The 12,131-nt window shown below is 38.5% G+C and overlaps 1 protein-coding gene across 5 annotated transcripts in view; it reads left to right on the forward strand.

The window, feature by feature from the left end:
- The window catches only part of Ziz (dedicator of cytokinesis protein Ziz), a 117,506-nt gene extending 112,886 nt beyond the window's left edge, over nt 1-4,620 (forward strand). For all 5 annotated transcript variants that reach the window (XM_073971387.1, XM_073971386.1, XM_073971390.1 and 2 more), the window contains exon 15: nt 3,598-4,620. In XM_073971387.1, coding sequence (XP_073827488.1) covers nt 3,598-3,620 — 23 coding nt within the window. In that variant the 3' untranslated portion in view covers nt 3,621-4,620. The remainder of the gene's footprint in view (nt 1-3,597) is intronic.
- The last annotated feature ends 7,511 nt before the right edge of the window (nt 4,621-12,131 follow it).

Raw genomic sequence — 12,131 nt, forward strand, 5'->3', positions numbered from 1 at the left:
TTGGAGAGGACCCAAACGTGGATCTTTTAAAGGTTTTTATGAGACCCAAACGTGAATCTATTAAAGGTTTTTTAGAGGACCCAAACGTGGATCTATTAAAGGTTTTTTAGAGGACCCAAACGTGGGTATGTTAAAGGTTTTTTAGAGGACCCAAACGTGGATCTATCAAACGTTTTTTAGGGGACCCAAACGTGGACTTTTTAACGGTTTTTAGAGGACCCAAACGTGGACTTCTTATCGGGTTTTAGAGGACCCAAACGTGGACTTCTTAACGGTTTTTGGAGGACCCAAACGTAGACTTCTTAACGGTTTTTGGAGGACCCAAACGTTGATCTTTACAAAGTTTTAAGAGGACCCAAACATGGACCTTTAAATGATTTTACAGAGGACCCAAACGTTGATCTTTTATAGGTTTTTTAGAGGACCCAAACGTGGATTTTTTTAAAGGTTTTTAAAGGACGCAAACTTTGATCTTTTAAAGTTTTTTAAAAGACCCAAACTTAGCCTTTTTAACGGGTTTTTAGAGGATCCAAACGTAGACTTTTTAAAGGTTTTTAAAAGGAACAAAACGTTGATATTTTAAAGTTTTTTAGAAGACCCAAACGTGGAATTCTTAACGGTTTTTAGAGGACCTAAACGTGGACTTTTTAAAGGGTTTTAAAATGACCCAAACGTTGATCTTTTAAAAGCTTTTAGAGAACCCAAACGTAAATTTTTTAAAGGTTTTTAAAAGGAACCAAACGTTGATATTTTAAAGTTTTTTAGAGGACCCAAACGTGGATTTTTAAAATGTTTTTAAAAGGACCCAAACGTAGATCTTTTTTATAGTTTTTTTAGAAGACCCAAACGTGGACTTTTAAACTGGTTTTTAGAGGACCCAAACGTGGTCTTTTTAAAGGTTTTTAAAAGGAACCAAACGTTGATATTTTAAAGTTTATTAGAAGACCCAAACGTGGACTTCTTAACGGTTTTTAGAGGACCCAAACGTGGACTTCTTAACGGTTTTTGGAGGGCCCAAACGTTGATTTTTTAAAAGTTTTTAGAGGACCCAAACGTGGACCTTTAAATGATTTTAGAGAGGACCCAAACGTGGATCTTTTAAAGGTTTTTAGGAGACCCAAACGTGAATCTATTAAAGGTTTTTTAGAGGACCCAAACGTGGATCTATTAAAGGTTTTTTAGAGGACCCAAACGTGGGTATATTAAAGGTTTTTTAGAGGACCCAAACGTGGATCTATCAAACGTTTTTTAGGGGACCCAAACGTGGACTTTTTAACGGTTTTTAGAGGACCCAAACGTGGACTTCTTATCGGGTTTTAGAGGACCCAAACGTGGACTTCTTAACGGTTTTTGGAGGACCCAAACGTAGACTTCTTAACGGTTTTTGGAGGACCCAAACGTTGATCTTTACAAAGTTTTAAGAGGACCCAAACATGGACCTTTAAATGATTTTACAGAGGACCCAAACGTTGATCTTTTATAGGTTTTTTAGAGGACCCAAACGTGGATTTTTTAAAGGTTTTTAAAGGACGCAAACTTTGACCTTTTAAAGTTTTTTAAAAGACCCAAACTTAGCCTTTTCAACGGGTTTTTAGAGGATCCAAACGTAGACTTTTTAAAGGTTTTTAAAAGGACAGAAACGTTGATTTTTTAAAGGTTTTTTTAAAGGAACCAAACGTGGACTTTTAACGGTTCTACAGAGGACCCTAACATGGAATTTTTAACGGTTTTACAGATGACCCTAATGTGGACCTTTTAAAGGTTTGTAAGATGATCCTAATGTAGACCTTTTAAAGGTTTGCAAAATGATCCAAACGTGAATCTTTTTTAAGGTTTTTAGAGAACCCTAACATGGACTTTTTAACGGTATTACAGAGGACCCCAACATGGAATTTTTAACGGTTTTACAGAGGATCTTCTAAAGGGGTTTAAGAGGAAACAAACGTGGACTTTTGACCGAGTTTTAAGACGACCAAAACGTAAATTTCTTAAAGGTTCTTAAGAGGATGCAAACGTAGATCTTTTAGAGAAGAGGACCCAAACGTGGACATTTTAAAGGTTTTTAAGAGGACCCAAACGTTGAACTTCCAAAGGGTTTTTATGAGGACCAAATCGTGGAACTTCCAAAGGGTTTTAAAGGTTACCTGCATTTAGATACTGCCCTACGGTAAGATTATTTATCCATTGCCTATTTTGCTTCGGTATTTTGAAGGTCAGTGATACCGGCAAACCATCCATAATTTTGATAGATGATTCTTCCTTACCAACTTTCTCATCCAATGATTTTTCCCTAAGTAGTAATATGTTGTCGGGTTTTTCCGACCCTAATATGTCCGGTGCAAGCGAACAGGTCGGTACAGCATCCTTTCCGATGGTTTCCGGTAAATGATAAATTATCTCAAATGTCTTCCGGGATGTTATCTTGCCTGAAATTTTCTACTCGATTGAGAAGATGTTTGATCTGTCTGTTTAGACAGTCATTTATGTCGTCCCCACCTATATTTAACTACAGTCGGTTTTTGTGTCCGACGGCTGTAGTGGAAAAATCACTGTCATTGTCCATATTTGTAATAGTCAGAGACAGTGAGGTTGATTTACTTGTGGAAATGAAGACTGCGAATGCTAAGCCATCCACACCTACGTCTGTCGAATGTTTATTTTCAGGTTTTTAATTTCGTATATTCATCAGCTATCGATTTTGTGGGAGGACTGAGGACATAGTATCTTTACAGCGATAGGGAATTTATAGGGATTTATTTTCAATTGTTACCCATAGCGAGGAAATAGTTGGTATACTTAGGGGGCGGAATTATTCCTGTACATGCACGTGAAGTAGGGGAATATCCACATATAGATATGCTATGCCATCGGAACACAGGAAAAGTAGGTACATATAAAGCTGTCTCGTTGAAGCTTCGACATATTGTTCCTGAATTTGAGAAGCTTCTTTTCTTGTCGCAGATAGTTGTGACATGCAACTACTTCGGGCGCCTACCTCACACACAAAAGTTCAAAAACGTTTGATAAATTTGATTTGGCCGTGGATGATGTTCCAGTAAGGTCTATATCGGGCAAAATTTCAAAATTTTCGCTTAATTGAAGTTTAGTGGCTGTTCGAGGATCTTTTAGAAATTTGCACCGAAGGTTGTCCTTGTGTCCCTGAATACAACGATATAATTTTCCTCGTGGGCAAGTCCATGCTTCTTGAGATTATGGCCAGGAAACTCTACAAATCCCATAGCGAAGAACTTAAATTTGGTAATCCTGACCAACAATCGCTGTTATCGGATAAATTGCTTCTAAAATATTTTTTTCCTTTAAAGTACAAGTGTAAAGTGGTGTAATGCACTTACAATCTTAGTCAAGTAAAATATTTTTGTTACACGGTTTTTTTCTAGTTTTTGGATAATCTAAAGTAAAATCTAATTTTTGGTGATGGTTTAAAAAAAAAGTTACACATAACCTCTAGAATAGTAAGAAACATTGTGATGGTGATTTTTTTGATTGTGAAAATTGGTACCAAAGTGGTGAAACTATGCGTGTTTAAAATTTAATTTTCAAAAAAAAAATATTAATGAATTTGTTTTTTATTTTTAGGTTTTGGTTTTGCGGTTTATTAAAAGAAACAGCGTAAAACCATAAATGAAAAAAGTACACATTAATTGATAAACAATAACAAACACACAAAAATTGCAACAAAATATTAGGCTACAAATTACACAGAGAAACAAACGAAACTAAAATAAAATAAGGAAAATGAAATATCCCTGCAACCCTTCCTTTTTCCATATTCCAACAACAATTGCTTTCAACTGATATTTACAACTAACTTTATGAAACAACAAAATTCTAACCTCAATTGAATTGTTTTATATTTTTTTAAGTTTTAATTAATAACTTTTTATTGTTTGCCACAGTTTAACTGTAACACAAATTTGTTTTTTTTTATTTATTAATAATTTTTTTGCTGAAGAAAAACATTGTGCATTTATTTTAAGCTTTAACACTAATTTATGCTAGCTTTCTCTCACTCGTTCTCTACTTGTGTGTCTGCTGCTGTCTCTCATACTCTAAATTCTGTCCCTTCCTTTATTCTAGGGGATTAGAAAAGCTAATGATAACCTAAAAAAACTGAATGAAAAATCAAAATTATAAATTACATTTTTAGCCTTTAATAATTAAACAAACACAAGCAACAACAAACAACGTATGCATTATTTTATTAGAATAGTTAATTTAAAGCCCTAGTTGTCCTTACAATGAACCGATAATATCCAATTGTCTATTTCTCCTTATAACTCTATTATACATTCATAGTTATGGTTTTATTTTTCTTATAAATATTTACAAAAAAATTTAAGAACAAGTTCAAATTCTATTGCCTAAGATTATATTTTATAAAGAAAATATAATTTGTATATTTTTTCTGTTTTTAATTATTATTAACATAATATGTATTTTTGTTTTTGTAGCAATTAAAGCAAATTACCAAAGTTAAGTATTTTTACTATAATTCTTAATTAATTGTAATTGTATGATTATTAATTATACATCCCCCTCCCCATGCACTCTTTTTGGAAACCAACCTATTTATAAAATTTCTGAAAAAAAGAAAGAAAATCTTTTGTCATTGTTTTTAAAAACAAAATTCGAAATATTAGTTCTAACTTAAAAACAATCTATGTATGTATATGTAATACGTTAATAAATGTTATTGAAAAAAAAACTACAAAATATTTTTATTGAGTTCATCAACAACAACAACTGGGAGGGAGCTGCATATCTACTGAAAATAAGGCTTATTAATCTGCATTCACCGGTTGTATTTTATAACGAAAATTCTAACTAACTCTCAGACCAATTGTCGAAGTACTTTTTCCACTCTGATTTAAACACCCCCAAAACATGGTTTTTGAACGCTTCAACAGCATCATCTGGAGACGGAAATCGCCGACCACGCATTTTTTCTTAATGTGTGGGTGGTGTCAAGTCAGGGCTGTCGACGTTTTGGTCGAACGAAAAGGCTCTGGTTTGAACCGTTGTGTCAGAGCTCGCACTGTCTTGGTGCACAATGGTTCTCCTTTTCTTACTCGTTTTTCGAATTTCTCCCAAAACTTCAGACAAAACATTGTGGTATACCATTCAGAATTGACCGTCCAGCGTTACCAAACCGGAACAGTGGTTTCTTTACCATTTTTACTGTAGAAACAGGCGACTATTTGCTTCGAAGTGCTTCTCCAAAAACAATTTTCGCTGGATTTGGCTTGTTTTCGAAGACCCTTACGGGCGATTGCTATTTCGAGCTCATATGCATATTTCCATGATTCGTCACCTGCCACGATTTAAAGTCGTTTGTAAGGTATTTTGAAGCACCGCGATCGTAATTTTTCAAACCGGCGTGTGTCAGTCTGTAATATCTGCCGAGGTAGTGTTGCTTAAATAGCCGACAAATAGGTGCACTCCAAGTTATAGCCCCAACATTAGCTGAGCAAATTGAGAGCTTTGCGTTTTACACGACCAATGAGGACGCCCCTGCCAGAGTTAGTGAATTGTGCCACTGTTCACCAGACATAATCATAGCTAACCTGGCCTAAAAAATTACGCCGTCTCTTGAGAAAGACCATCTCTCTAAAATTGTGTCCATCAGTAGAACTTTCGACCTCATCACGTCTGAACGCCACACTTTCACCAATCATTGGAAAGGCAATTGGCTTAGTTTTAGGGAATTCACCAATCACCGCTTCAGAGAACTGTCTAGCCCTTCTGATATTCATGTAGCAAAAAGGACGTTCCGAGACATAATCACTGTTACAGCCAATCACCGGATCAGGAAACTACCCAAACCATTTGGATGTCCGATTTGAGGACAATTTTTTTCAGTTTGGGCCGCCCCAGAGCCGGATGGCTTAAAAGGCGGTGATACTTGCAAATGAGCTTCGTCCAGCCAACCCTAGTGACCTCAGATTTAGGGATCTGACACTGTAAGTTAATAGATCAACTGAAGAGTAGCACCATTGGAGCCGGGATAAGATAATTTCCGTTCTCCATTCCTGAGAAGAAGGATGAGAGCACCTTCGTCAAGTTTTGTGACGTTCGTTGACTGATCGGAAGAGGTGTGCATGTTATTTTAATCGTCAATTTGTTGAGACATTGCGATGAGACGAGTACTACGAAAAGGAACAACCGCAATTTATAACGGAAGTAGTAACGCCATAAAAACTAACGTGTTATATTACGTATACACAAGTTGCTCATACAAACGACCGGTGTGCATTGAACTAGATAGTGAACTAAGTCGTTCAATTTAGTTCAATTGGCAAAACTCTAAAAGGAATATATTGCGAATGTCATCAGGAACGCTTGGTGGCGCCCACCTTAACAAAAGCCTTTGGTACCGTCAAGCGCCCCACGCTATTTGATTTACATGGATGAGACTACCTATCCCCCGGTCAAGTTTGAAACCTTGGATAATCAATTATATGTGTGGACAAATATGACTTTTTGGAATCAAAATGTTCAAAAACTGTATGAAATTTTCATTCCGAAAATCGGGAGGTACTGTTATATGGGCTATACCAATGGATATACCAATACATTTATCTATATTGACGATTTTTGGTGGAGAACTTTCGAATGTCAAATTGCAGCTAGTTCGGTAAAAAATGTATCTAAAATCCTCAAAATACCGAAAATCGGCAGGTACAGTTATACCAGGGCGCTATAACAAAACATGGACCTATGTTGACGATTTTTTGTGGAGAAGTTTCGTGACCACTAAGAATATCAAATGTCGAATTTCAGCTGGTTCGGTTAAAAATTGTAGCTAAAATCCTCAAAATACCTGAAATCGGGCGGTATCGTTATACCGGGGCCACAACAAAACATGGACCTATGTTGACGATTTTTGGTGGAGATCTTTCGTGACCACGGAGAACCTCAAATGTCAAATTGAAGCTAGTTCGGTAAAAAATGTATATAAAATTCTTAAAATACCGAAAATCGGGAGGTACCGATATATGGGGGCTTTACCAATACATTTATCTATGTTTATGATTTTTGGTGGAGAACTTTCGTGACCACGGTGGACCTCAAATGTCAAATTGTGGCTATTTCGGTAAAAATGTAGCTAAAATCCTCAAAATGCCGAAAATACAGAAAATCGGGAGGTATCGTTATGTGGGGCTATAACAAAACATGGACCTATGCCCATAATTTGTGGACTATTTCTTTTGTTGATCACTAGAAACCCTAAATGTCAAATTAAATCTAATTCGGTTTGGAAATGTGACTAAAAACGTAAAAATACCTGAAATCAGGCGTTACTGTTATATGGGGGCTATACCAAAACGTGGACCGATATAGCCCATCATCAGACTTGACCTGCCTGCAAACAAAAGACGCATCTTTCCAAAATTTCAGCGTTCTATATCTATTTTTGTGGAGGCTGCTAGAGTTATTACAATACAAGTAAAAAAGTATCAGTCGGCTTTGGCGACAGAGCTATACCCTCAGCCTGTGGGGTTTGAAATATTTTTTTTCCCCAAAAAAAAAAAAAACTTATGTTGGGCGTATGAACCGATAAAAGTATGGATAGGATTTTTTTTCCTTTATTATTCCACTTGGGAACATAGGGCTTCTATAATAAGCCCTGTTCCTTTACGTTCAAGAATCTTCAAGTTTTACAACTTTTTACTCGAAAAGCGTTCCTTTACTTCAGACACAATACAATTCATATGGGAGCAGTTTTCAACTTTTACTACTTTTGCCGGTTTTACCATTTTCAGAAGTAAAGGAACAGACCAATACATTTCCATCTTAATCTATCTTGACATATTAATTTTATTTCATCGAAAGATTTATTTATCTGGTTTAATTCAGTCTTTATGGTTCTCCTCCAAGTATTTTTTGGACGTCCGGGTCGACGGTTTCCCTGAGGGTTCCACTCCAAGGCTGTTCTGGTGATGCTGTTAATTGGTTTGCGCAATGTATGGCCAATCCATTTCCACTTTCGTCTTATAATCTGTTGCAGTATTGGATCTTCCTTTGTCTGTCTTAAGATTTCGTCGTTTGATATGGTATTAGGCCAAAACACTTTTAATATGATGCGCAAACATTTGTTTACAAATGTTTGTAATTTGTGTGCCACGCTTTTGGTCATTAGCCAAGTCTCGCTGCCATACAGTAATGTTGATTTTACACAACTGTTAAAAAGCCGAAGTTTCGTGTTCTTTGAATGTGTGCTGATTTCCACGTTCTTCTCATGCGACCGAATGCTGATCTTGCTTTCTTGATCCGATTTTCAACATCGTCGCTTACTCCACCGTCTGCAGACATGATGCTACCGAGGTAGCAGAAGCTTTTTTCGTATTTTATAGGATTGTTGTCAATTATGAAGTTGTTTGCGTTGGTATTATTTATTCGCATCGCGTATGTTTTTGCTGTGTTTATTTCTAGACCCACAGTTTTTGCAATTTTTACTAAGTCGTCTAATTTGCTCTGCATTAGATTAAAGTTATGTGACAGTAAGCATATATCGTCGGCATAATCAAGATCTTCCAAGTGTCGGTCAAAGGTCCAGTTAATACCTCTTTTTTTTTGGAACATACATTTGCCATAATCTCATCCAAAACTGCTGCAAATAGAAGGGGGGAAAGGGGGCAACCTTGTTTAACTCCCGCATTCGTATGGAAGTGTTCACTTGTGAGGCCGCAGTGACGAACAGTGAGGGTGGTGCTCTCGTACATTGCCTTGATTATATTGATTATTTTTTGTGCCCATATAGCTTCACGGTTTATTGAGTCGAAAGCTTTTTTGAAATCAATAAATATGAGATATGGTGGTGTTTTCCATTCTATAGATTGCTCTATTATTATACGTAGTGTGTTAATTTGATCTAAGCAGCTTCGGTTTGGTCGAAACCCTGCTTGTTCGTCACGCAGAGATTTCTCTATGCTTAGCAATCTATCATTTAGAAGAATGGACATTATTTTGTAAATAGTGTTTAATATAGTGATGCCTCTCCAGTTGTCGCATATAGTTAGATCATTTTTCTTTGGCAGTTTTATGATGGCTCCTTTTGACCATGTAGTTGGGAATTGCTCGTTTATCCATACGTCTTTCATATACGGTTCTAAGATTTTTGCTGATGCGGTGGGATTTGTTTGCAGTAGTTCGGGCGGTATGCCGTCTTCTCCTGGTGATTTATTGCGCTTCAGTTTTAATATGGCGTCTCTTATCTCTTCTACAGTAGGTATATGTACAGCTATCGACTCGTTAATGGGGGTATTCGTATTCAAATGAATATAGGAATTATGATTGTTTTCGTGCTCAATATTGCTTATACGTTCAAAGTGTTGTTTCCACAGATGGATTTGATCCTCCGGATTGGTGATTATTTCGCCGTTGAGATCTTTTAGCCCTCGGTTAGCTCGTAAGTTGTTGTTGCATAGTCGGCCTATTACCTGGTGGACTTTCCTGGCATCGTTCGCTCCTGCCTCTGCCTCTGCTTCTATGGCTATATTTTCAAGATATTTTCTTTTATCGGTTCTGGCTGCTTTTTTTTACTGCCTTTGCTTTTATTTTGTATTCCTGGTTGGTATTTGCATCTCCGAGTAGTTTTTTCTTTAAGGTATTCCTTTCCTGTATTAATTTCCAGGTGTTGTCAGATATCCAGATCTTTCTTGCTTCTTTTTGTCTGTATCCTATTTCCTTTTCCGCAATTGTTTTCAGCACGTTCACTGTTTCCTCCCATGGTTTGTTGTTGGTGGGTAGACATGTTTCCAAGAGTTCACTGACCGTCTATCTTCTGAATATTGTTGTTGAGTACCTTCACATCGAGTTGCCTCTCTATCTTTTTGGATTTTCCTTAATAATTTCGACGAAGCTTTATTTTAATAGTGCCAACTAAAAGTTCGTGGTCTGTGTCCATATCTGCTCCTCGCTTTGTTCGCACGTCCTGTAACGAGCCTCTCCATTTACGACTGATGCATAAATGATCGATTTGATTACGGGTTTGATTATTTGGGGATGTCCACGTGTATTTGTGTATGTTTTTGTGTGGAAATAAAGACCCACCTATTATGAGGTCGAAGGTTTGGCAGAGATCTATTAGACGATCACCATTGTTGTTCTTTAAGCCTAGGCCGTGTTTTCATATTACGTGCGTAATGCCCTTATTTTCGGTTCCGATTTTTGCATTAAAGTCTCCGATGAGCACAATAATGTCGCGGTTAGGGATGTTTCGCAGTGTTGCGATCAGTTGGTTTTAGAATTCGTCTTTTATTGAGGAGTCAGCATCCTCTGTCGGAGCGTAACATTGTATGATGGAGACACTTTTTTTGATGTTGCTACGGAACCTTGCAGTGATTATGCGATCTGATATGGCACGCCAAGAGATGATAGATGTTCGATGGATAGGATTAAAGCTCAAAAATTTGCGGAGATAACGATAGATAGGGCTTTTTTATCACACTAGCCTACGAAAAGCATAAGCATTGATAAGTAAGACCAAATTTCCCAGCAGAGGCGACGGGATTAGCAAATGAGCTTCGTCGAACCAACCCCGACGACCCCAGAGACAGGGAGTTGACACTGGAAGTTAACAGGCTGGTCGGCGAACATAAGCGGAACAAGTGGTTAAATCATCTGAAGAGTTGCGACATTGGAGCCGGTATAAGTAAATTGTGGGCAACGGTTACGTCACTCTCGAACCACGGAAGGAGGGATAACAGGACCTCAGTCAAGTTTAGCGGCGTTACGTTGACTGACCCGAAGAGTTGTGCAAGTTACTTCAATCGACAGTTTGTCGAGCACCCCGAGAGTGACAGGGCGAAGAGAAGAGTATAACGTCGCATTAGATCTCTTCCTGCCGAGGATAAACCACCACAGTTTACAATGGATGATGTTGGGAATGCCACCAGGAACGCTAAATCATCCAAAGCGTTGGGCCCTGACGGAATTTCCATGGTTATGTTGAAACAGCTGGATGAGTCGGGAGTGGAGTATCTCACTAAAGTTCTCAACCTGTCGCTAGCCACCCTTATTGTTCCCGAAGTCTGGAAAATGGGCAGGGTGGTCCCGCTACTGAAGCCAGGCAAGGATGCCAGCAAAGGTGAATCGTATAGGCCGATTTCGCTTTTGTCACCTTTAGCGAAGACCCTTGAGGCCTTAGTCCTCCCCATCATTAGAAATAGCTATCATGTTGCCGATCATCAGCATGGATTCCGTAAGCAGCACAGCACGACAACAGCGCTGCAAACCATCTCCACACATATTTGTCTAGGATTCAACGAGGATCGGCCGTGTGATAGAACAGTGATGGTGGCGCTTGACTAATCAAAAGCCTTTGACATCGAGTAGACGACCCTCTGGCCAAGTCTGAAACGTTGGATAATCAACTATATGTGTGGTCGCCAGTCGTATGTGGAATTCAGGAACAAGAAGTCCAAGCCCCGTAGCACTCTACGCGGGGAACAGCAGGTACCTACCCTGATGACATCTGTGAGAGACTGAACTCTTATTTAGCCGATCTTACCAACTTTTTCCACGCGAGGAATATGCAGATATCCGCCACTAAATCGACGGCCACTCTGTTCACCACAAGGACGGTGCAGTATAGAAGAGAGTTGAATATCAGGGTCGATGGTAGTAGAATTCCGACCACAAACTGCACCAAAATTCTAGGGGTCACATTCGACACACTTTCACGTCGTCCTCGCATGCCACAGCTATCTGCGATAAACTGAAATGTAGGAACAAGGTCCTCAAGTCCCTAGCCGGCAGCACTTGGGGTACAGATAAATAAACCTTGTTGACCACGTATAAAGCGATAGGTCGGTCTGTGGTAAGCTATGCGGCGCCAGATTGGTCCCCGAATTTATGTGACACGCACAGGGATAAGATTAAAATTTGTCAGAACGCCGCCCTGAGAACAGCAACAGGTTGCCTGCTCAAATCTACAATGGGCCATTTACATGAGGAGGCAAAGATTCTTCCAGTACGACAACATAACGAGATGCTATCGTTGCAGTACTTGCTCGGGTGTTACCGTGGGGGCCATCCCAATCACCATCTGCTGGCCACCGATACACCCAGGCATATCAAGAAGGATATTCATGCTCAATATAGGGGAG

This window comes from Musca autumnalis, unplaced genomic scaffold, assembly GCF_047663935.1.
Source record: "Musca autumnalis isolate F117 unplaced genomic scaffold, ASM4766393v1 scaffold_2, whole genome shotgun sequence".
Lineage (NCBI taxonomy): Eukaryota > Metazoa > Arthropoda > Insecta > Diptera > Muscidae > Musca > Musca autumnalis.